The sequence below is a fragment of the Sinocyclocheilus rhinocerous genome, unplaced genomic scaffold, assembly GCF_001515625.1.
Source record: "Sinocyclocheilus rhinocerous isolate Xijiao unplaced genomic scaffold, SAMN03320098_v1.1 scaffold196, whole genome shotgun sequence".
In the NCBI taxonomy this organism is placed as follows: Eukaryota; Metazoa; Chordata; class Actinopteri; order Cypriniformes; family Cyprinidae; genus Sinocyclocheilus; species Sinocyclocheilus rhinocerous.
In genome coordinates this window covers 1,369,176-1,393,627 of record NW_015633546.1, presented here as the reverse complement: position 1 = coordinate 1,393,627, position 24,452 = coordinate 1,369,176, and the positions used below count along the sequence as shown (strand labels likewise).

The window sequence follows — 24,452 nt, the reverse complement described above, 5'->3', positions numbered from 1 at the left end:
TGTGAAAATTTTATTTGGGAACATTCAAAACATTCGTTTTAAAAACTTTTTTTTTTTTTTTGTACAATCCTTAAGGGATCATTTCATTTTATGGAACTTTTGTATACTCTCCAACTAAAAGGTTTTAGAAATAAAATGTTCCATGAACAATGCAAAAATCCTGTTTTTGTGGTAATGTTTTGAGAATATTATTAAAGACCATATTTATATTACTGGAAGAATGTTTGTCCATAACTTTGAGAGAAGCTTGACAGATGTTGTTCCAAATCTCTATGACGCATTTTTGGTGGGGATTTTTCCATGACTCTTTCTGTAGCTTTCAACGTTGCTCAGTGGGCTAGGTGACGACAAATGATTGTTGAGAACACCTTGATTCATTCAGGAACTAAACCAGTGACTGTCTTTATCAAGTGAGTTACACTCTTAAAAATAAAGGTGCTTCACGATGCCATAGAAGAACCTTTTTGTCTAAATGGTTCCATAAAGAACCTTTAACATCTGAAGAACGTTTCTGTTTCACAAAAGGTTCTTTGTGGTGAAAGGTAAGAAAGAGATGGTTCTTTAAATAACCTTTGACTGAATGGTTTTATGGCATCGCTGTGAAGAACCTTTTAAGCACCTTTATTTTAAAGAGTGTATTGAATCATTTACTTAACCAATCCGTTCAAACAAATAATTTATTTGGGTAAGCCACAGTTGTGCTGATATGTCGCGTTTCAGACGAGATCGGAAGTGGGAACATCCAAGTTGAAATGTCCCACTTCAAATCTCAGTGAATTCCAGTCAATCACACGTCAAGTTAACATATTGACCTCATGATGTTGCCATGACACAAGGAGAGCATTACTTGTTTTTGTGTCAATTATGGCAAAAAAAAAAAAACGGGGAAAAAATCAGATAAAATGCTGCCGTTCGTTTTAAAAACAGTTGACGAAAAGCAACCTAATGTAATGTGTGAAGTTTTAAAGTTTTGATACAAGGCAGCTCCACACTCGTTGGAAGCAGTGACCTCAAATGAGGCGTTTCACTAAAGTTGGGGCTGATTGATCGGCCCTGAGTTCACAAGATGGATCTCCAACTTAAAGCGGCATTCCAGATGTTATTTCCAAGTAGGAGATGGGAAAAATCCAAATTTCGAGTTGTATGGAACGCAGCATACTTCTGCTGTGGTTTTATTGGAAGCTACAATAGACAAAGGATCTGGCAATATTGTGTTTAAAATGTAAGTTACCCACTATTAACTTCTTATTTATTGAACCAGTGTATAAAATCCTGATAGCACACGTAGGCTACATCACGGAGACGTCTACTTGACGTCTGCATTTACATCTGCAAGACGTATTTTTTTTAGAGTGTCTGCAATATACATCTATTGGACGTTTCCTATCAGATGTCAAATAGACGCCTTTAAGATGTATATGATTTAGAATGTATGTAAAACTGACATCTGAAAGTCGTCTGTCAGACGTTTGTACACAGCAGATGCTTTCCAGATCAAGAGATCTTTAACAGACATCTTTCAGACATACGTGTGCTATCCGGTAATATCACACTCGCGTACAGTTGGTCTGAACATCAGCAAGCCTGTGATTATGTCCAGCCTCATGCCTATACGGGCGGTGATAGTTAAAGTTTATACATTTTAGGCTGTAAAAAGCATTACATATTACCCTGCAGACATGTTCCACCTCCTGTTTCCACTGAGTGATAAACTTAACGCATTCCTGCTGGCTGCGGAGATCCTTCAAGTCCTGTATAACATCAGAAAGGTGATATATTAATTAGGAAAAATGTCGAACTATCTATCTATCTATCTATCTATCTATCTATCTTTTGGTTTACCTTTTGTCTAGGACTCTGACTGCTCTTGCTAGGAACTGAGCTGTGAGCCTGAAGACCTTCATCAGGAAGATTCCAGCGTACAGCTCCGATAGAGTTACTCAAACCAGCCTCAGGCGCCTCATATTCTGTGACAAAAACAAACATCTATAATATCTAGGCTAGTTTTTGAACATTCAAACACACGTTAAATTGTTATGGTGTTGTTGCTAAAATCATAGTCTCTAAAACTTACTTTTGCCCTTCAGGATACTCTTCATGTTGGCTGGTTTGAAAGTCCAGTTTTGTTTTGAGTGCCTCAGCCTTATACAGAACACAAACTGTCAGCTCATCAAATGTTTGAAACCTTCCAAGTACTTAATAATTGCATATTTAATATGTAATTTATCATATAATTTAATAATATTACTATATTATAAATACATTTATTTAACTAAATTAAATATATACTATGATTATAATTTAAATAAATTACACACATTTTTTTAAATACTAATTACCACTACAAATGATTAGGAAGATTAAGAATTTAAAAGACAACACAAATAAATCCCAAATGTAGGTGAAAGCGCATATAAGCTTTTACTTACTGATTCAAAGGCCATTTGAATGGGAAATGTAAAAAAAAACCTCTCTGTCATTTTTTAAATATTAAAACACTATGTTTAAATCAAATAGAATATAGAGAGGTTTACATCCCTCACCTTTTCTACTGCGGGAGCAGGCCAGCTCAGAGATTTGTGTTGCACGCCGGCAGAAGCAGAGCAAAAGGACCCAAAAACTCTCCTGCAGTGTCATCTGTGTGGACTACACAATGAACTTTGTCTCCTCAATCCACCCTAGTCACTGACACATGATATCTCACCTATCATTTCGTGTAAACTTATGTTAACTAAGAGGAGAACAGTGATAAGGGCATTGGCATTATGAGCTTATGTAATCAATTTATGTGGGCTGAAAAGCTATTGTAAGGTGTAATCTTTCATTTCAAAGTTAAAATAACTTATAAAACAGACAACATACAAACATGACTGTGTTTGATTTAAATTTGAGCAAACGGACTTAAAAAGAAATAAAGGCAGCAACAGATTTGATTACGCTTTCCCCAAATTTCTGATCTACTTCAAAACTAAAAAGTAAATGAATAAAACTAAAATCAATATCTCTGTCAATATTATTTAAACCTACTGTGACATTCAAACTAAGCCAAGACCAGAAATGAATCATGTGAAACTGTTCATATCCTGTAGGCAGTTGCAGTTTCATTTGAAATAATGACGTAAACTGATAAAAATACATGCTGAATATGCATTTATAATCAACAACACTAAAATAACATTAAACAACTGCCACAGCAACAGACATAATGATTGCTCATTGCTCATCATCATAATATTACTCATTTTTCTCACCACACCTGGATGACTGGCATTTCAAGATAACTGCAAATATTGCTTGAAATGAAATGAAATCACCTCAGTGAACAATAGGTTATTAAGTGACTCAAAGGATATGTCGTTTAATTTTTAATTGATGATTTAGGCAGTAAAATGTTACTCAGATCAACTAGATCTATTTCCCAAAACATGTGTGTAAGATAAATCGACTTAGTGAGAACAGTTAAGAAATAGTCATGAGAGTTTACTATGCTCATTGATTCTTTAAGGAGTCCATAATGCACCTAACCTTTTTGTAGAGCCATTTTTAAACATAATTGAAAAAATATAATGGAAGAATGTCTGATTAAGAATGTAATTGGGCCATATTTTGCTTCAGCTTTTATTAGTTAAGTCCTTGGTTGGCGGAGGTTTCAGTTTTAGGTTAATATATGGCTCATCCTTTATCTTGGTGCGTATCTCTAAGATAAAAGACGATCATACTGAAGGCCATGTATGTATTACTCATAGTGGTTGCATAAGCATTGGGACTGTATATGGTGTCTTTTTGTCCATATATTTGATATCGGTCCAATATGAGGCTCAATATACAATATAGTGAAGGTTAACCGACATCATGTCATTGCATAAGTAACGTATTTGAACACCTCAAATTAACTGACCACTGCGTTGTGTACACTAAAAAAATGATCTCGCATTTTAGTTGTTTCGATGATTTTTTTTAAGTTGACACAACTTGCAACTTCTGAATTTGTTCATTCAACTTAACATTTTAAGTTTTCACTGTCTCAACTAGTTTGTAAGTTGACTGAACTAGAGTATTTGTCCTCTCAACTTAAAAAAATGTGTTGAATCAATTCAATACCGATGTCACGTGCTCAACATCACTTATCGCGAGAACTCGTGAAGACCGTTGCAGACAGAAGACGCTGGTCAGCCATCTTCGCGAGCTTCTCCACAAAGTTGGGAAACTTTCTCAGTCAACAAATTTAGTAAGTAAATTTTTGTATTTATTGGTTTAATATGTGTAAAAATATGTATGTTGTCTAAGAAGAGTACAAGTATGGTTTACAGAGACGTATTTTCTAGTTACATTTATGCCAGTGTTAGTTTCGCGGCACTATGAAGCCTCAAAAATACACGCAGTTCCACAGTATTTTCCACAAATATTATAATAAATATTCTCTAATGTGGTACTGAGCTGAATTTATCTACTGTATGCTTCATACAGTATCGTTGTTAATGAATTGAACTTGTTTTAGTGGAAAAATAAAATTAAAATGATTAAACTTAAATTGTTTATTGCACTTGATTTATAAAGTCCTGTCAACTTTATCCTCGGTTAAGACAACTTCACAATTTAAGTTCACAAATCGTAAATTATGTTTATTGCACTTGATTTATAAAGTCCTGTCAACTTTATCTTCAGTTAAGACAACTTCACAATTTAAGTTCACAAAACTTAACATTTTAAGGCAGCATGAACACTTACTTTTTTAAGTTGAAACAACACTTTTTTTTTTACAGTGTACAGGTATTTTATATTAATGCAAAGCATTATGCATGTGACAGAATCAACAATTCACAAATGTATTTATATTTATTAAATAAGCAGTTCCTGAATAAAAATGTCAACCATCCCAGTCTTCACAATACCTGGGATCAAACAAGCATGTTTTGGCTAATAGCAAAGAGTTGCAACAGATAAGCTAAGCTAGTATGCTGTGTGATTATACAAAATGAGTATAATTTTCTACATACAGTACATCCTATATGTTGGTGTGTGTTTAACTCCAGCTCTTGAAGAACTGTTTGAAGAGGACCGATTCACGTCCCTGAGGGAGAATTTCCACCTAAGGTCACAAAGAAATTTGTTAAAAGGGCAGACAGTTCTGCACAGAAATAAAAATGAAACCGTGAGCTGCCTGTTGTTGTACCTGTGTTCTCATCCTGGGATAGTTCATTTCTGTAATAAACTCATCTGCCACCTTCAGGGCAACTGTCTTCTCCTCTGCATTGGCTCCGTTACCTGTGTATCAAAGAAGAAAGTCAATAAACGAAAAAAGTTTGATTTACTACACACACAAACTTGAACAAACATACACAATCACCTTTCCAAACGTAAATCTTCCCACTAGATCCATTGTCCAGGATGAAGCAGTCATCTTTCTCCAGCAGCTCTTGACTGAAAGGGCCTTTGTCACACAGTTTTGTCAAGGTCATTTGGCATGTCGCATTAGACACCTGAGAGAGAGAATTACAATAACGTGAACTATTATTTTCCCTATAACATACTTGGAACTGGTTTTGTTTGATTTGATTTATAGACAGACAAACAAACAGTTTGATTAACCAAAAAAAAAAAAGGTTAGGTATTTTTGATACCTGCAAAATACACTGTAAAGGAGAGAGAGCTGACCTTGTAAAGGGAAGCAGAATTAATGATGTCTGCTTCAGCGTCTTCCTCTGTTGAGCTGTCCTTCAGAGCTGGGATTGGACCAAGTGCCTTTTAAGCCAAAATAGAGATGGTGTTATTATTTCTAATCTATATATGGATAAACTTATTGATACAATTACTGTGGTGTCCACCACCAGTAGAAATATACAGTATATATATATTTATATATATATATATATATGTGTGTGTGTGTGTGTGTGACCCTGGACCACAAAACCAGTCTTAAGTCGCTTTTTGTAGCATATATTTGTAGCATATATTTGTAGCACTTTTTTAAAAATTGACCCTTATGACTGGTTTTGTGGTCCAGGGTCACATATATATAATTTAATTATGTTATCCACAATTTAAATGAAAACCTGATTTTAAATTCAAAGGAATTTTTTATTATGTGGTCTTTGGTGTTTGTCACCTGAACCATCTCCAGTGGTTCCTCTCCCTCTGTCACATCGATGATGTGAGCTTTCCCATTCCTTTCAGTGTCTCTGATCAGCATTGCTATCTCACGCACCTTCTGACGCTCAAACATATTGGCTTTGGAACCGCTCCATGCGACTACAGTCTGAACATAAACATATGTGCATTTGCATGATAACACCAACTAAATGACTGGCCATGTTTATCCAACTAAAACACCATAGCAGCACAATGACAGACAACATTACAAAAATAACTTTTTTGACATACACACCTCTCCAAGGTCCAGTATAAAACAGTCGCCCTTGTTGAAGCTCCCCCAGCTAAGCTCCACCTCTCTTGCACGGATGTTTTTCTTTCCTTTGACTTGGTAGAGATGTGTAACAGGGCCAATCCTGGACCTGGCACTCTTAAACCCAGAATCCACCCCACCCTCCTGAGACAGATAGAGAAACTAGTAATTCCGTGATTTCATAGAGGCACATTCTTTGCACATACTCTACCGATCAAAAGTCTGGGGTCTGTAAAGGTTTTTGGAAGGTTTTTGAAAGTCTCTTATGCTCACCAAGTCTGCATTTAATTGATCAAAATCAGATTAAAAACAGCAATGTTGTGAAATATTATTACAATATTTAAATATATATATATTTTAAATGAAATGTATTCCTTTGACAGCAAAGCTGAATTTTCAGCAGCCATGACTCCAGTCTTCAGTGTCACATGATCCTTCAGAAATCATTCTAGTATGCTGATTTAGTATACAGTTCTTTGACGAATAGAAAGTTTAAAAAGAACAGTATTTATTGAAATAGAAATGTTGATCAGTTTAATGCTCCATCTGGACAGCTGAATCCTTCACAAGTTTCAAGAAACAACTAAAAACTCATCTCTTCTTTGAACATCTAACTGCCTCCTCCTAAAATAAATTCAATTTCTTTCACTTTATCTATGCTCTTATTTTGCTTAATATTTTCCTCAAATTTAAGTAGCTTTGGATAAAAGCGTCTGCCAAATAAATAAATGTAAATGTAAATGTGATGCACACTTGTTGAATACAATATTAAATTATTTTTACTGATTTGTTGTTTTTGTTCCACTGCTGTCCCTTACTCTCACCTTGTAGCTGACTCCTTTAGGGAAGAGTTCCATGAACTCAGGTGACTCGTATCCTTGCACCTGTCGGTGTTGTACTGGCTCTCCTCCCAAGAAGATGTCCAGTTGAGTGGCAAGCATGGCACAAGCACCCTGCTCATCCCGGGACGACTTCTCACCTTGATCAGGGAAGGAAAGTCAACAGTAAGAAAATGCTAAATCTTTTAGATTTTTTACTTAATTTACCAAAAATATTTTAACAGTGCATATTTTAACAATGCTGTATATAAGCAGCATCAGATGCATTTTCATTCATTCTACATGATTTATATACATGCATAAACAGATGCTACACACCCATCCACATGTGTAGGTCACTTCCATCTTTTCCACGGTTGCTGAGCACAATATATGCATCCCCATTGTAGAAGATTCCCCTCTGTGATGGTTCAAGCAGCACGGCCCTCATCTTCTCAACCCTCCAGACATACAGCCCTGGCTCTCGCACTTCATAGGTAAACTGGCTCTGTGCCGCCCGCAGATTAAGCATCCTGCTGAGGGTGGAGAGCAAGATTAAAGAGCGCGTGTTCACGTAAAGGTCCGGGGCTGCGTTATGAGAACGGCAACAAGTGAAGAGAGGAGGAGGTGAGGTAAGAAAAGGGGGAATGAAGCGAGGAGAAAGCGAGAGGGGATGAGAGAGAGAGAGAGAGAGAGAGAGAGAGAGAGAGAGAGAAAGAAGAGAGACTATGTACAAGGAAGAACAGAAACAGGGAAAGCAAGGAGATAAGGAAGGAAATATCAAGTGTTATAGTGAAATATGATGGATATTGTAGAAGCAATGCAATCCAAACAGAGAATTATGGCATGTTTAAATATAGGACGAATGGAAGGAGAGAGACAGAAAGCAAGAAGAATGGTTTAGGGACGGAGAAAATGGGAATACAGGAAACAGAAAGTTGAAATACGGGAAGTGATGGGAGAGAAAGAGCAGCGGACAGTGAGATCGAGCAGGTTTGATGGAGTTAGCCTGATCATGACAGTAGAGGCGGGGACCCTGAAGGTCAGGGGTCAGATATGGAAGCAGAGCACGGGATTGCATGCTCCATTAGAGATGCACAATGGGAAGGCCGGTGGGAGGTGAGAGCAGAGAGATCACATATAATAGAGCTGTAAAATGAGATGCAATTGTGCCACACAAATAATTCATAAGGCCAACTGTTGCGCAGCCATACAAGACACACGGCTTACATACACCCAGCCACGCTCACCAAAGACAGATAGACAGATCAACAGAGCAAGTTCTCCCCTAGTCACTGCGTTTACAGTGATTACTTAATCGCATTAAGCGGTCAGATGTGAGGTCACAAACAGAAATAAACCACATGAGAGTGACGCATCATCCTTTGACTGGTTTCACATGATCGATGTTAAAATATCTGAATGTTTACACAATCTCCACATCAAACATCTTGAGAATGATGACATCTATGTTTCCTCTTGATTGATTATGAGTGTAAATTTGTGTCATGTTGGAGCAGATGGTAAAACGGTCGAACGCTCACTTTGACGTCTGCTGACACCTCCTTTTTTCACTTCCCTACACTGTAAAAAAAAATCTGTGACATTTACGGTAAAATACCGGCAGCTGTGGTTGCCAGAACTTCACCGTAAAAAATATGGTAGCAACATTTTAGGTTTTACAGACTTAACTTAAATTCACAATAAAATACCGTATTTCATTAACTGATGTAATGTTAATAAACCAACATATTGAAGTGTTAATATCTGTTTTGAACCATTGTAATGCACTGATAACCACCAAAAACTGGTGGTGATGAGAAAGTCACATAATGAACCAAAGCTCACCACAAACAGCTTTTCTACACGCTGCGGAGGGCAATACTTTTATATAGAAGGTGCACACAGTGTTTCACACAAACACTAAACCCCATCATGGTGACACACACATCAAATATGAATTGTCATGCAGGGAATTCTGGGAGTGTCAATTTACGTTTTTTTCACTGTAAATTATACAATGACTTTTTCTTTTTCACTTCCAAAAACGTATTTTTAACAGTATTTTACTGTAAAATTACATTAAATGTAATTACATTTATTCACCAAATATAGTATGGAAACTTACTGTTAACCAGTTAACAGGTTTTTACTGTAGCATTTTTACACTTTTTACTGTTAAAATCACAATCATTTTTTACAGTGTATAACTTTCAAATAAAGTATGAATAGTACTTTACAAACAGAACATTTACAAACAGAATTTGATGAAATTGCAACCAAAATAACTCTTTTTTTTTAACTCCACTAGTACCATTTTTTTCAGTCCTTAGCCGGGTTGTGTAAAAAAAAAAAAATTTCAAATTCAGTTGCTAAATTTAAAGCAAACAGAACACAGAATTGCGAATTCAAATTTGAATGTAAGTAATTAGAATAAATATTCTGATTATGGTCAAATAAGTTTAACATTGTCAAAAATAATTTATTAAAAAGAAAGAAACAGTGTAATCTTTTTTCTTTTTTTGTAGAAGTAATAAAACGAATATTGAATATTCTTTATAATATTCATCTAAATTGCAACCAAAATAACTCCTTTTTTTTAACTCCACTAGTACCATTTTTTTCAGTCCTTAGCCGGGTTGTGTAAAAAAAAAAAAAATTTCAAATTCAGTTGCTAAATTTAAAGCAAACAGAACACAGAATTGCGAATTCAAATTTGAATGTAAGTAATTAGAATAAATATTCTGATTATGGTCAAATAAGTTTAACATTGTCAAAAATAATTAAAGTATTAAAAAGAAACAGTGTAATCTTTTTTCTTTTTTTGTAGAAGTAATAAAACGAATATTGAATATTCTTTATAATATTCATCTCTCTCTCTCTCTCTCTCTCTCTCTCTCTCTCTCTATATAATAATACTCTCTATATATAGTTATATTTTTAAGTTATGTATAACTCATGTTTTAAAGAGCCACAACATAAAAATGTATTATCTGTCAATTTCCTACCTTAATGCAATGGTCTTTGTTGATGTCAGTCCTGCTCCAGACAGTTCTTAAATGTAACTGCTGCCTGATCAATTGGCTCTACTGCATATACAGTTGACTGACTTGCTTCATAACTTCCTGCCATTTCCCCCTCAGTAACTTACAAAGGCCATGCACAGATATTGAAGCAATTGACTATATGTGGAGCTCTTGGTTAGAAGACAAAAGCTTGTTAACCAAATGATTAGCCGCAGGGAAATTCTGATCATCAGCATCTCACATCTGTTCCAAACACACTGTATGCAAACACATCTCTTTTTGACTACACAAGCAGCACATCATTTAACTGATCCCGTTCTCGTGTCATTTATGGAAAGAGTGAGAGATAAAGGGCAAGAGTAATGAAAAGTCGAAAGACAAAGTCAAAAGAACAATGTCTAAAAATGTAACCCAATGAACTGAAACTTGTTCTATTTTTATCAAGAACTTCTGTATTTTTATGGTTCACCTCATCCACAAATGTCATGTGAGCTGTTACGTACTAAAAAACCCAGGCTTAGGATTCATATCTGAGATCTGTCAGCGTAACATATGGCAATGCGAAGTGAGGATAAAAGTCTGATTTCTCATTTATAATGGAGGTAGTTTCCATCATTAGTTATTATTGTCTATTGGATGGGTGTACACTGAGGTTTTTGTAGTGAGAGTTTTGACAGGTCTATTTTTACTAACACAAGCAAAACTACTTTTAACTAACTGCCTAAGCAAACGTGCACCTGTGTTTATGGCATTTACTGTAAGAAAGAGGGTGTTTAAGAGAGAGCGTGAAAGAACAGTCAGAAGTCAGTAGTTTAGGCTAGACTATTTCATCTCATGAATAACAGACATAATATATACATATGCCTTTGTAATGTGTGATGATCTCAATAGAAATGTATTGATCAGGTTAGACAGCGGCATGCTTTACAAGTTATTGTGTTGTTAAATAGACCATTTTTAAATAAAACATTGAAAAAGGTTCTTGGATAGAGTGTACTTATGTGTACACACACACACACACACACACACACATTAAACAGTTCGACTGATATGGATTTGTTAGTTAATTATTTAATGACCTTTTGGGATGTTCAAAACATTGGATGCGGGAACTTTCATACAACTACAGAAAACTTAAGTTTCATTATAAATATCTTAATTTGTGTTTCAAATATTAACAAAAGTCATACAGGTTTGAAATGACATGAAAGTGAGTAAATGATGACAGATTTTTCTTATTTGGTGAACTAAACTTTTAAATTATGCAGTATACAAGGAACAAGAGAGAAATGTGAATTTCATTTTCACTCACTAAATTCAGTTCACATCATTCTAGTATCCAATAACAGTACATCTTCATACCACATATACTTACCACAGTCTGTGTAGTCAAATAATAACCTCTAGGCCAACGACAAGTGGAATGTGGGCATGTAATATTATATTAACCAAGTAGCTTATTTTATGTGTTGGTCTGGGATAACAAAGAGAAAAGATTTTTTTTTCTTATGTAAAAAGGTGGTTTCGCTTGACAAATGTCTCTCTTTTATGTCATTGTGGTTTCAGTCTTGAGCAGTGAGTGACAAATGTCTTTCTCAGGTTGTGATCAGTGATCACCATGCCTTTTTGCACTGTTTTAACTTCAATGTGATATTTTTATCCTTCCCGTTTAACCATTGTTTTTGAATGGCTGAATATAATAAATAATAGGTTTACAAAATGATACAAAATACTAACAAAGCAAAGCAACAACGTGGGCGCAGCCAGTTCCAGTCCCGACGTGAACACGCCCCCTCTGGTGACGTCACCACGGCTGCAGCTGTTCGGTTCGTCTGAATGTAATTTCACAGACAACGCGTATTTTTCGACGGAACGACTTTGATGTAACTACGATAGTGACGGGTTTTTTTTATTTGAAAGCATATACGGTTCATCTTCGGTCAGATGTGGAACGTCGTATAACGGAAGACGGTTGTTAGCTAGCTATCACGGCTAAGCGTTTGCTGATGAGCTAGATTTGGGTATCTGTTTTCGTATCGGACCATCTTGGGTATGTCAGAACAACTCAGCCGGTCAACTTTGTCGAAATTAAACATATAGATATATAAACTTAAGCAAAAGTGGTAACTAATACTGTTGCATGATGTTATTTAGACTGTATTTAAAAATTTGTTTCGCTTTGTCGTAGTTTCGCATTGACGGTGAAAGCGGAAGACGCTGTTTATATAAATTGTGATGTGTTTTTGTATTCAACTTAATATTGCATCTGTTGTTTTAAAACCTTAGTTGTATATTACACGTGTAATATTATGAATGAAAAGCGTGAAAGAACAGTCAGAAGTCAGTAGTTTAGGCTAGACTATTTCATCTCATGAATAACAGACATAATATATACATATGCCTTTGTAATGTGTGATGATCTCAATAGAAATGTATTGATCAGGTTAGACAGCGGCATGCTTTACAAGTTATTGTGTTGTTAAATAGACCATTTTTAAATAAAACATTGAAAAAGGTTCTTGGATAGAGTGTACTTATGTGTACACACACACACACACACACACACACATTAAACAGTTCGACTGATATGGATTTGTTAGTTAATTATTTAATGACCTTTTGGGATGTTCAAAACATTGGATGCGGGAACTTTCATACAACTACAGAAAACTTAAGTTTCATTATAAATATCTTAATTTGTGTTTCAAATATTAACAAAAGTCATACAGGTTTGAAATGACATGAAAGTGAGTAAATGATGACAGATTTTTCTTATTTGGTGAACTAAACTTTTAAATTATGCAGTATACAAGGAACAAGAGAGAAATGTGAATTTCATTTTCACTCACTAAATTCAGTTCACATCATTCTAGTATCCAATAACAGTACATCTTCATACCACATATACTTACCACAGTCTGTGTAGTCAAATAATAACCTCTAGGCCAACGACAAGTGGAATGTGGGCATGTAATATTATATTAACCAAGTAGCTTATTTTATGTGTTGGTCTGGGATAACAAAGAGAAAAGATTTTTTTTTCTTATGTAAAAAGGTGGTTTCGCTTGACAAATGTCTCTCTTTTATGTCATTGTGGTTTCAGTCTTGAGCAGTGAGTGACAAATGTCTTTCTCAGGTTGTGATCAGTGATCACCATGCCTTTTTGCACTGTTTTAACTTCAATGTGATATTTTTATCCTTCCCGTTTAACCATTGTTTTTGAATGGCTGAATATAATAAATAATAGGTTTACAAAATGATACAAAATACTAACAAAGCAAAGCAACAACGTGGGCGCAGCCAGTTCCAGTCCCGACGTGAACACGCCCCCTCTGGTGACGTCACCACGGCTGCAGCTGTTCGGTTCGTCTGAATGTAATTTCACAGACAACGCGTATTTTTCGACGGAACGACTTTGATGTAACTACGATAGTGACGGGTTTTTTTTATTTGAAAGCATATACGGTTCATCTTCGGTCAGATGTGGAACGTCGTATAACGGAAGACGGTTGTTAGCTAGCTATCACGGCTAAGCGTTTGCTGATGAGCTAGATTTGGGTATCTGTTTTCGTATCGGACCATCTTGGGTATGTCAGAACAACTCAGCCGGTCAACTTTGTCGAAATTAAACATATAGATATATAAACTTAAGCAAAAGTGGTAACTAATACTGTTGCATGATGTTATTTAGACTGTATTTAAAAATTTGTTTCGCATTGACGGTGAAAGCGGAAGACGCTGGTTATATAAATTGTGATGTGTTTTTGTATTCAACTTAATATTGCATCTGTTGTTTTAAAACCTTAGTTGTATATTACACGTGTAATATTATGAATGAAACGTGTTATTATGTTTGTTTCGCATTAGTCTTCTGAATGTGAAACTCAAGGCCTTGTCGGCCCTCAAACACGCGTTCATGTAACGTTAGGCCAGGAATGTGGTGTCGTCGACCTCGTCTTAATTTGCTTAATTTCCACATAATTAAATCAAGGACGATCATTTATTTCAGCACGATATGTGAAACAATCAAAACAATGCAATGTGAAACAAGTAAAACATTGCATTTTGAGTGTTCATTTGATTATTTGTCCCTGCAACACGACTGACAGGGCAAAGTATCGTGGGATTAAAACGCGTTCTGTGGTTTTATATCGATTCCTTGTAGTTTGGCGTGTGATGACATGGACAGCCGCATGCTTTACTAGTATTTGTTAAAAGGGTTTTAAAATATATTTTCTAAATTAAAAAAGACAATTTTAATAAAACACATTAAAATGGCTCTGGGATAGAGTGTAGCATGTAATTTTTGAGCATTATTTCAGATTGGCATGAATGACAAATGCTGAGATGGATCGCTTGGCTTTCTTTTTTATTTCCTAGATTTGTTATGCAAAGAACAATACCGGAACTAGTTGGCATTGCACTGCGAGTCTTTTACTTTCAGATTTTTAGACGTTTCTTTCTGTTTTCCTTTTTATTTTGCTGTTTTTATGTCAGTCCTGTTCTGTCATTATTGTGGAAGAGTAAAATTTCATGTCATTTTTTATTTCACTTAAGATAGGTTTAAAAGCTGAAAAATGGTGAGACAACACTCAGGATCTCCTCGTTCCAAACACAGGTACTACAATGCTGTAGATATAATATTTAATTCTGATGTATCTGCATAGTGATCAGCGGCTCAAAATTTACATTTGTTTTTAATACAGGCCATTCTCGGACAACTACAGCAGCATGAATCATGAAGGGCGATTTGGCCCCCCTTCAAGAAGCCAGAGAGGTTTTAGAGGACCTCCTGGAAAAGCCCCTCCAAGTTGGAGAGATAACAACAGCAGTGGACCCCAGCCATACCCCAAGAGGCCCTCGCTCATGGGTGAACGCAGAGAACGGCCACATGGACCGTGGATGCAGCACCAGGATAACTTCCATCCGTATCCCAGCTCACAGGATTCACAGCGGGGCCGCAGGAGGCCTTCTCCGCCTCGCTCAAGCCGCCCTCCCCCAGTCCAGCACAGGCAGTCCCCACATGGTCCTATACATGGACCGCCTAGCCACAGAGCACCACTTTTCCACGAAAACCACCTTAGCCACACATCTCCATCTCGCCATTTCCACGGCCCTCCATCAGACAGGCGGATTCCTTTCCCACATAGTTCCTTCAGAGGTCCACAGCGACGCCCAAGCCCTCAGGAGCATGACAGAAGCTGGTGCCCCTCTCCTCGGGAGAGGCCCAGGCCCTTTGGCCGACCAGCACTTGGCAGGCACCACTGGAATGGCCCAGGAGGTTACCCTCACCCCCCCGGTGGGGATTTGAGGCTTTCCGGCCCACCCCAAAGAAAACCCAGAGAGTTTCATGGAAGGAGTTCATATCCAGAGAGGTACAAGAATGAAGCTGTGCAGGCTGGGTAAAGTAAAAATACAGTTATGTGTTAGAATGCAAAGTCCAGTACACTGCAGGGTGGTGAGAGTAAATCCCAGCTTCCTTCAGCTTTCTGTCAGTGTAAAGTACCGCAGGATCTAATGATAAAGCCCATAAAGTGAAACTGGAGAAAATGTAAAACCATTTGAGGCTATTTTCCCTTATGGTTATACTGGCACAGAAGTGATATGGCATTCAGCAGCCTGGGGCTGGATCTAAATTGATAGAAGTTAAGAGCTTCCACAAGAGCTTTCTCAAGCAGCACAAACTGGCATTATAACCAACATGTTTGTATTGTTTGTAATGGATATGTAGGTGGTCTGCAGAGAGAGATCATCGTGCGCCGCATGGAGAGCTTGGAAGGGAGTCCCGGCGCCCCAGCATGGAATGGGCACATAGAGGAGGGGGAAGTTCACATACTCGGCCCCCTTACAGATCGCCGGCACGAAGACCAGGCCCACCCCCATCTGGATCATCGCTCAGACCGTATCCTCCTTTTCGTCTTCAGGAAAGGCCCTTTGGATGGCCAATGAAGAGGAAGAGTCAAGAATTCAGACGGCCACCGTCATCAAGCGCTTTGGAGCATGGGCCACCAAAGCGCTTCCGCAGGGAATTGTCAGTGAGACCTCTTCCTCTCAGGGGCTTCCGAGGTCGTGGTTTGTCCCTCCAAGATAAGAGTCGATTGATAAAAGCACGGAAGTTTAGAGCGGAGTCAGTGGCCCGGTTCAAACTGCCTCCACCGAGGCCAAGAATCTCGGAGAGAGTCCAGAAGCCCAAGCCTCAGACTGCACCAAAGAATGCCAAAGATTCCCCAGGAGTCCCACCACGCAAGTTATCACTCAAAAAGATGCCATCATCCAGAGAGTCGTCCCCCAACACAGACTCCAAGACTGCAGAGCCTGAGAGGGACTCCGAAACAAAGGTGGAATCCCGTCGCTCTGTGAGCGCACACAGGTATGGTATCACCCCTCACTCTGTGGCAATGGGCGCGTGATGTTTAGAAGGTCAAGCTTCCTGTTTTTCAATGGCACAACTTTCATCAAAGGGGTGTCACCTTGTCAGATGAGATGGATGAGGAGAGAATAAAGAAAATCATGCCTGTTTTCCTCTTCATTATTGACAACAGTATGATGTTAATCCTGTCCTTGTCAAGAGAATGTGATAAGAGATAAGTCTGAGCAAGTGGTCTTTCAAAAGTTTCACAGTCGCAGTCCTTTTTGTTCCAAAAGTCAAATGCCATTTGTTCTACAATGATGCATCCAGATCGACTCTGACCCAGAAGAGATGTTTAAAATGTCTTCCAGGGAGGGAAGTGCTTTTTAAGCCTTAATCTTAAGTGTTTGCAGAAGGACGCTCTGCCTCATTATGCAACTAACTGCGGTAACAATGAGCAAAGTTCAGTCTCACTGCTACGTCGTACGGACATCGGATAGGATGTCTTGGAAAATGGAAATGTGAATGGATTTCATAGAGAATGGACAAGAATTCCATTTCTACAGTTACGACGTTTAGACCCTGTCATTTGATATTGTTCCCTTTGAAGAACTTTATTGGTTGGATGAAGAAACCACAACTTTGGGGCTGTACTCCGTTTTCAATGGAAACCAGATTTGTTTGCAAGAAGAGAAAGAACTACCATTCCTTGATAGAATTAATGTAAGATTTGGTCAGCATCGGATCAGATGACCATGATCAAAAGAATGAAACTCCATGTCCAATAACCTCAGGAATGCCTTGAAACTGCACCCACATCAACAAAATGGACATTCTTTTTTGTCACATCCCTCCTTTGTAACTACAGTCCTTTATCATCACAAGGGTGGTATTTATGAAAGATTTAGGCTCTTAAATGCCTTTTATCCTTGGCATTACAGCATTGACGACAAGCAAGGGATCATGTTATCTTACAACCAAACCATTGGCTGAAAAGGCAGGAAGTTGGAGTTGTGCTGAAGATAAGACCTGATCCAGTTGTGCCTAATGAAACATTTGCCAAAATGTCAAGCATTAATTTATAGTCGACCTCAATAGAAGTTCTGCAACTGAAGAACTATCCAAGCAAGTTTAGTTCTAAACGCCTACCAGTTATGTGAAGATGGATATGATACCCGAGTTTGAAGGTTCTGCAGTTTATTCAAAGAGAACTGGCCAAAAATTTCTAGAGAAATCAGTCTCGTATTGGGAAGATCCTCTCAGTGAAACTTTACCTCAATGCCATCGCAGAATCCAGAGCTGCAAACCAGTGTTTATACCATGAAATGCATGTTCCAGCATGAAGCGTTTGCAGTCTCCCAACACATCTAATCAAGTATGAAAGGATAGGTTGAGAGGAATGTGTCTGGCTTGTCAAGTCTGGATAAAAAGGAAGCGCTCGCATGCCTGTCTGTTCACTTTTTGGAGCGTAAAATGATTTCTACACGGCGTTCTTCAGTCCACTCATTCAGTCTGCCTATATCAGTTATTCACGTTAGCAAAAGGAAGGCTGCTAAAGGCCAAAGGTGAATCAGGGAAAATTAATCTACCAATTCAAACTGAAGCATGGCGATGATGGGCTTGCTTTGCTGTAAGTACCCATGTAGTAATCCATCATTGGTCCTTCTGCATTTGCAACAATACAATTGGGTTCTTGAGGACTGTGAATGTTTGAGTAATTTAGTTTTGAAGTGCAACATTTCTCTCCTCAGATCACGAGGCACAAGCTTATTCAACTTTGAAATCAGATTACATTGTGCATGCCTTCTGCTTTTTCTAAATGCTTGATGTTTAGAATTTATTCCTTAAGTGCCCAGATGATGTGGATGACTTTTTCAAATGCCTCGTTGACTTTCTTTTCAGCTCTTCACCAATAGACCGACGACTTTCACGTGATCTTGTTGTGGTTTCCCATTGGGAGGCGGGGCACAAACCCAGCACTAGCCCTAAGCACAATACACCCTGGAGGAATAAGGCACCCAAGAGCAAATCTGGTAAAAGTCTGAATGATTTGCAAATAATTTATTCTGTAGCCGCATGCTAGTATCATGTAACGTTCTTAACTTTTTTTTGTTCTTAATTTTCTTGATCTTTCAGAGGAATCAGAATCTCATGGAAATTTAACACTGAATGAACGCTTCACCAAGCTACAAAGTCCTATTAGATCTTCACAGGAACAGAAAGAAAGACGGTAAGTGAGGAACTGTATTCCCGTTCTGTTACAGCTGCTAAATCTTAACAATTTAGCTGAATGCAACCCTTTACAATTTTTGTAGGTCTTCTGCAAGTCCAGAAAAAACCCTGAGGAAGCCTGGATCATTTCAGGTAATTAAAGTCTTAAAACGTTGATCTATTTTACTCATCAAGAGTGCTTTAGAAGTAAAAGCATGTCTTGTGTTATATCACATTTTCAATGTGTTAGTAATTTTTGTTATAGTGATTTGTAGTGAAACACGTTTCTCTATACATAGAGGCCTAATTTCCAGCCAACTGCTGGAGTGAAGAGGGGATCAGCCCCTGATGGAGTTACTAGGAAACCATTGATGGTAAGCAATGCTTGTTGGTATACTGTTTTTGAACTGAATAGTTTTATTATTCATTCCCAACACTGAATAATAATAACAGTTATACACAATTATTATTTAACTGTCTAGTCTTTGTAGTAGGCTTTATTTGGTTTGTTGTTTCCATGCACATTTAAAAAAAACTTTGTCCTCTAAGGGCACTTTAATTCCAAGACCACCCTTCAATCAGAAGCCTGTCTTCAAGAAGAGTCAAAGTATCATGTCAAAGTACAAGAACCTGCAAACATTGCGGCATAAAGTGCCTCATCAGCGTCAAGCCACTAGCTATCGCCGGTGGTAGCCCAAAATGGTGAGTCTAGTTTCATGCACCTTAATGATACATAATTGTATTTTTGTTGAATATTCAGTCACTTAACTATTATCCATTAATATTACTTTTTTGTAGATTGCGTATGCTGAAGCAAGTCGTCCACTGTAGAGCCTTTCTATGGAGCTCCTTTACTCCCTCGCCTTCTCTTACCTCCTGTTGTACAACAGTTTGAACTAATCTCTTTAAAAAAAAAAAAAAAAAACGCAAATATCACCAAAGTATTATTTTTCTTCTATAGTATTTTTTTTTTTCCCCCCTTTGGTGTGCTTTAGAGATAAAGTCTCGAATTCTGTGCTCTGCGCTTTTTGAGATTAGCGTTACATTTTTGTATATACATTTAACCTGTACAAAAGCTCTCTTGTTTGCCATAATTTTGAAAATATGATTTTTAGCTTTGGTTAGAATTATTTTTCGACATGTGGTTGTTTATACATCAGTGTCTGAATAGCTTTTTTTGAAAGTGACTGTTAAAAGACTCGTATCATGTGAAACGATCCTTGTAGAATGCTGTATGATGACTAGCTTTCATTTGATGAAACGAACTGAGTTTGGTTGAGCTCCATGTGTTGATAAATGGCTTCCCTGAAAAGTTTTGTTTGTGTAGCTCAGAAAACACGTATGTACATTCTTTGTAATCAGACACTTTGAATAAAACTGGAATTGTCAGATGCCTTCCGTTGTGTGAAATCAAATACTATACTGCTTATTGCAGTTTGCACGTTTGCGTGCAGGATTCCCCTCACACTTTGAACGTACCTACATTTCGGATACATGGATTCTGAGAGAGTAGACTATTGAATGCTCGGTCAGTCACAAAACCTACCAAAAATTCTGACTCATTTGTAACCTTGCTTTTGATTCATGTGATGTGGCCATGGTATCGCAGCAGTTTAATGCTGAATTCTTTCCAACCTATGTATTTCTGTCATCCAGCAGTCTGATGTTGAATTTCCTGCAGCTTAATGTTTTTTGGCTAATACATAAGATGCCCAATCCAGTTCCTAGAGAACTACCTTCCTGTTGAGTTCAGTGCCAACCCTGCTCCAACATGCCCATCTGTAACAATTGTTTCTAAAGATTTTATTTATCTGGTGAAGGTGTTTGATTAGGGGTGGAGCTGAACTTTGCAGGAAGGTAGATCTCAAGGAACAGGTTTGGGCACCCCTGCCTTTGCACAAAGATGGATATTTTTAAAGGTGATAAACAACATACTGTTGACCTGAACATTGCACATTAGTTGTTGAGGCTTACGTAAAACCACATATGCGGAGTAAGACTATGATATACTAAAATTCTGATATCTGGTGTTCAAAAGAGTGGGAACCCTGTCAAGTTTTATTTGTATAGTGCTTTTTATAATATACGCTATTACCAAGCATCTTTACAGATAACATTAATGTTTATAATACCTTAATGCCTAGCTCTATACATTTAGCAGTTTGGAGCTGGTGATAGGGGTATGATAAAAACAATCGGAACAGCTGAGAGTTGCTATAGTGTATCACTTTATGAGTTTACTGTATGTATGTATGTGGCTAAATTTATAGAAATTGAAAGTTGGAGTTATTAATTCTTCATGCTGTTTTGGAACATGTATTGTGAGCAAAAGCAACAAACTGAATTATGAGCAGCATACACAACATCCAGACTTTATTGAAAAATAGTTATGTTTTAGTAAATAACACAAAAATCAGAAAGCAGGTTGAATATTACTAAGAAACGACAACAATGATCAAGTCTCTTGATCTGGTAATGGATGCAGTTATTACTTCCAGTTGCTTAATTAAGTTTAGCTAATCATCACTGCAGTTAGGATCTTAACTAGCTGGTTCTAGGGCTTTCAGGACAGTTGAAACCCGAAAGCATCTTCTGTCTTTGGCTGATCCTTATGCCTCGGCCTCTTTCAGAACATCATCTTTCTGTCGGAAGTAGTCTCTGAACCAGTCAATATGTTCTTTTTTCTGTTGGACCGTGAGTTGGTGATTCTTTGCGAGGCCTGTGATTACAAGCTCCATGAAGTGCCTGACTGGACCCTGCCGGGGGAATGATTCATCAAGGTGCTTCTCCAGGAACACATGCTCATGGAAGGGCACACTCGCCTCCTCTTCCAGGCCTGAAAAAGTTGCACGATGTGCGCGAAGAAAAGTTTAAAATAAGGTACAGGATTTAAAAACTTGAAGCTAGATGCTACCTATTCTTGCAGTGGAACTCACCAGCCTCATTGTTGATTGGATATTGCCAAAGTTTGCCATCTTTGGTCCACTGGATCATCTCCTCAAAGCCATTCCGAGGCGTTTGATTTGTTGCCTGGACAATTTGATTAGCTAGATCAATGTCCCAAAGAGTAGGGCCTGAAATTCAGTGCGGGGAACGGGACAGGGTAAGTAAATACACTCAGTTTCACTTGGACATGCTCAAATGTGCCAGCTTGAATGGTGTTTGTACCATAAAACAGAACTTTTCCTTACCCAGATCTGACAGTGTGTCTTGCTCCATGCCTGCAGTAAAGATGTTCAACCTCTTACTAGTGAAGGGACTCCTCCTTTAAAACAAAACAATGCACAAGTTTAGTGGGAAAATGTATTTAAAAAGAACATTTTAGGGAAGTTTTTTACCTTCTGCGGACTGCATCAAGTTCACCGGTAATGCCTCTGTCTTGAGTATATCCCTTTCCGTCATCATCAAAACGAATATGACTGGTAGGACTGGCGTTTGATCTGCCATTCGTCCTCCTTCCGACTTTCATATCTGCAATTATGTGTCTGAAAGTTTTGAGATGATATCACATAATTGTTCCAACAAATGTACCAATGTTACACTTTATTTCCACATTTACACCATAAGGTCTATAGTTTTATTAACAACTTTCACAACAAGCATTTTTATGCAATCAAAATCACGGAAATGGCGACAGATTTTTTCGTTCTTATTGCGATGTACATCTAAGTGAAACAGACTATGGAAGAAAATGTAGGTCACAGACTTGGTCTCATCCATCGCTTGTTGATTGAATGGCGGCAGATATGAATGCGAGCCGTAGTCAATTGTACGAAAGGGGCGGGTTTAAGCAGATTAAATGATTGGACAAGTCCAGCACACATCAACTGAAGTCTGTTGTTTCAATGGAAGATCAAACTATGATGTTCTGATTCAAAATTTCAAGCTCAAATTATTATTTTTTTTAAATGTAACTTTACACTAAGTTTAATAAGAAGCATTTAGGAAACAGACATATGAATTGAGCCCTACCCTATGTTCTGTCCGTCTGCTCTCCTCTGGGTGTCAGGTACGGCTTCATGTTTCCTCAGCTGCTTAAGAAGCTCTGACTCGGCCTGATGTCGGTTTGGCAGTGTGGATGCGGCGGCAGAGACTGCAGCAACCAGCGCTGGATTCAAGGTCCCACTAAAGTACAGAAAATACAGAAAAACTTCACTTCAGAGTGGATGCATTGTTTGCTAGTCAGAAATTAAAAACGTATTAAATCATACATTGTATCACATAATCTTAATTTATTAATCTGAGACTTGTGATTTAGCTATTAGTGTATACATATATAAAGTTGCTGTCATCGGAGGCCTTTTAGTTTCAGCATTACCAATTTGTGGATGCATGTACATATGTATAACTCACTGCTGCTGTGAACCTTCAGCTGTGGCATGCTGGAACATGCTGTGTGTGCTTTCCATGGGCTCTTGGTCGGCCCTCGCACTCATTCGTGGTGTCTTTGAGGGTCTTATTTTGCGTACGGTTGTGACCTCCACCTTCATTGCCCCAAGTAGCTCCAAAAGACTCTCCTTGCCACTTTTTGTCTTTTCAACCTGCTTGCTGTCCTCAGGTCTATCCACTGTTTCGGTCTCTAACTGTGATGCCAATGTTGCATTTGAAATTTCGGTGCACTCATTCATTTCGGTGCTCTTCTGCCCATCAGTGTTAACCTCTTCTTTCGCCTCATTCTCTTCTGGTCTCTTTTCTTTGTCTTCTGACAGGGATGTGGAGCTCTCTTTATTTTCATTAAAAGAGATGCTACTGGTTCCTAATGGCCTTGCTGTACATGGGGCCCTGAAATAAAGAGATTAGATCAAATGAGTCTACATAATCAAATATAGAATTAATACATGGGCTGGAATGTATATTTACATTTAGTCATTTAGCAGACACTTTTATCCAAAGCGACTTATAAATGAGGACAATAGAAGCAATCAAAATCAACAAGAGCAATAATATGCAAGTGCTATGACTCGGTTAGCCTAACACAGTACATGTAGCTAGGTATTTTATTTTTTGTTATTTATATAATAGATAAAATAGAAAAGAAACTGAGAAAGCTAGTGTTAGAGGCCTTTTTTAAAGAAATCAAACCGTTAGAAAACGAATAGCGTGCAAGAGATAGAGGGTAAAGTGTTTTAAAATAAAAAACAAATAGATAAAATAGAATTGGAATAGAGAGTGCTAAAGTTAGAGGGTCAAATAAAGATGGAAGAGATTTAAATATTTAATATACATTGCAAACACATAATCCAAACGCAAATGGAAAATGCTGCAGGCTAATCAAGTGCTACTTTATTCTGATATCTGAGATATTTCCATTTCAGATTGAGACTTTTAACTGACACATAAACATAATTCAACCAGATCAGAGCTGTCACTTGTCAGTGTCTTAAATCTGTAACTTACCAGATAACAGGAGCAAAACTCTCCCTCTCTTTACATTTTGTGGAAGGTAATCGTGTATTCTGCGTATGAATGAATCCATGTCGAACCTGATAAATATTTATTAACAATCTTCTATACATGATTAACCCCTCTCAAAAGACCTCAATGTCGTCCATGCACGTTTCCCTGTGCAGCACAATCAACTGTCCGGCAGGCGCCTGCTTGAGACGTATAAACGTTCCGGGCGCCTTTTTGCATCGACTAAAGAG

The 24,452-nt window shown here is 37.8% G+C and overlaps 3 protein-coding genes across 12 annotated transcripts; 1 reads left to right on the top strand and 2 right to left on the bottom strand.

The window, feature by feature from the left end:
• Window positions 1-4,773: 4,773 nt before the first annotated feature.
• On the bottom strand, window positions 4,774-10,392 carry LOC107744500 (macrophage-capping protein-like). Of its 2 annotated transcripts, none has more exons than XM_016558177.1 (9): window positions 10,230-10,392; window positions 7,561-7,757; window positions 7,228-7,382; window positions 6,386-6,547; window positions 6,107-6,256; window positions 5,656-5,742; window positions 5,348-5,480; window positions 5,174-5,265; window positions 4,774-5,089 (listed from the first exon to the last, which is right to left on the bottom strand). In XM_016558177.1, exons 2-9 carry the CDS (start codon window positions 7,751-7,753, stop codon window positions 5,024-5,026), a joined length of 1,038 nt encoding a protein of 345 aa, XP_016413663.1. In that variant the 5' UTR covers window positions 7,754-7,757; window positions 10,230-10,392; the 3' UTR covers window positions 4,774-5,023. The 2 variants fall into 2 exon arrangements, with proteins under 2 accessions (XP_016413663.1, XP_016413664.1); XM_016558178.1 differs by having other exon boundaries at window positions 7,561-7,754.
• Window positions 10,393-12,060: 1,668 nt separating this feature from the next.
• On the top strand, window positions 12,061-20,202 carry LOC107744458 (serine/arginine repetitive matrix protein 1-like). Of its 9 annotated transcripts, none has more exons than XM_016558125.1 (10): window positions 12,061-12,085; window positions 14,805-14,865; window positions 14,954-15,622; window positions 15,979-16,617; window positions 18,499-18,629; window positions 18,733-18,826; window positions 18,912-18,960; window positions 19,107-19,181; window positions 19,357-19,509; window positions 19,606-20,202. In XM_016558125.1, exons 2-9 carry the CDS (start codon window positions 14,825-14,827, stop codon window positions 19,498-19,500), a joined length of 1,842 nt encoding a protein of 613 aa, XP_016413611.1. In that variant the 5' UTR covers window positions 12,061-12,085; window positions 14,805-14,824; the 3' UTR covers window positions 19,501-19,509; window positions 19,606-20,202. The 9 variants fall into 9 exon arrangements, with proteins under 9 accessions (XP_016413611.1, XP_016413607.1, XP_016413606.1 ...); XM_016558121.1 differs by lacking the exon at window positions 12,061-12,085 and adding an exon at window positions 12,092-12,297 and having other exon boundaries at window positions 14,809-14,865; XM_016558120.1 differs by lacking the exon at window positions 12,061-12,085 and adding an exon at window positions 12,092-12,297.
• A 929-nt stretch (window positions 20,203-21,131) lies between these two features.
• On the bottom strand, window positions 21,132-24,401 carry mrps31 (mitochondrial ribosomal protein S31). Its single transcript, XM_016558117.1, has 7 exons — window positions 24,205-24,401; window positions 23,161-23,589; window positions 22,780-22,932; window positions 22,146-22,292; window positions 21,999-22,072; window positions 21,744-21,881; window positions 21,132-21,643 (listed from the first exon to the last, which is right to left on the bottom strand). Exons 1-7 carry the CDS (start codon window positions 24,321-24,323, stop codon window positions 21,417-21,419), a joined length of 1,287 nt encoding a protein of 428 aa, XP_016413603.1. The 5' UTR covers window positions 24,324-24,401; the 3' UTR covers window positions 21,132-21,416.
• Window positions 24,402-24,452: the final 51 nt, after the last annotated feature.

What these genes read in the sequence shown, in the direction of transcription:
- LOC107744500 (XM_016558177.1), bottom strand. Translation starts at nt 7,753, where the DNA reads ATGCTTAATCTGCGGGCGGCACAGAGCCAGTTTACCTATGAAGTGCGA. An exon ending in CTAAAGGAGTCAGCTACAAG is followed by an intron (nt 6,548 to 7,227) that starts GTGAGAGTAAGG and finishes TATCTGTCTCAG; the next exon opens with GAGGGTGGGGTGGATTCTGG. An exon ending in ATCCCAGGATGAGAACACAG is followed by an intron (nt 5,090 to 5,173) that starts GTACAACAACAG and finishes TTGTGACCTTAG; the next exon opens with GTGGAAATTCTCCCTCAGGG.
- mrps31 (XM_016558117.1), bottom strand. Translation starts at nt 24,323, where the DNA reads ATGTATAGAAGATTGTTAATAAATATTTATCAGGTTCGACATGGATTC. An exon ending in GCTGAAGGTTCACAGCAGCA is followed by an intron (nt 22,933 to 23,160) that starts GTGAGTTATACA and finishes TCTGTACTTTAG; the next exon opens with TGGGACCTTGAATCCAGCGC. An exon ending in GCAGACGGACAGAACATAGG is followed by an intron (nt 22,293 to 22,779) that starts GTAGGGCTCAAT and finishes CAAAACTTTCAG; the next exon opens with ACACATAATTGCAGATATGA.
- LOC107744458 (XM_016558125.1), top strand. Translation starts at nt 14,825, where the DNA reads ATGGTGAGACAACACTCAGGATCTCCTCGTTCCAAACACAG. An exon ending in CGCTCTGTGAGCGCACACAG is followed by an intron (nt 16,618 to 18,498) that starts GTATGGTATCAC and finishes CTTTCTTTTCAG; the next exon opens with CTCTTCACCAATAGACCGAC. An exon ending in GGAAGCCTGGATCATTTCAG is followed by an intron (nt 18,961 to 19,106) that starts GTAATTAAAGTC and finishes CTCTATACATAG; the next exon opens with AGGCCTAATTTCCAGCCAAC.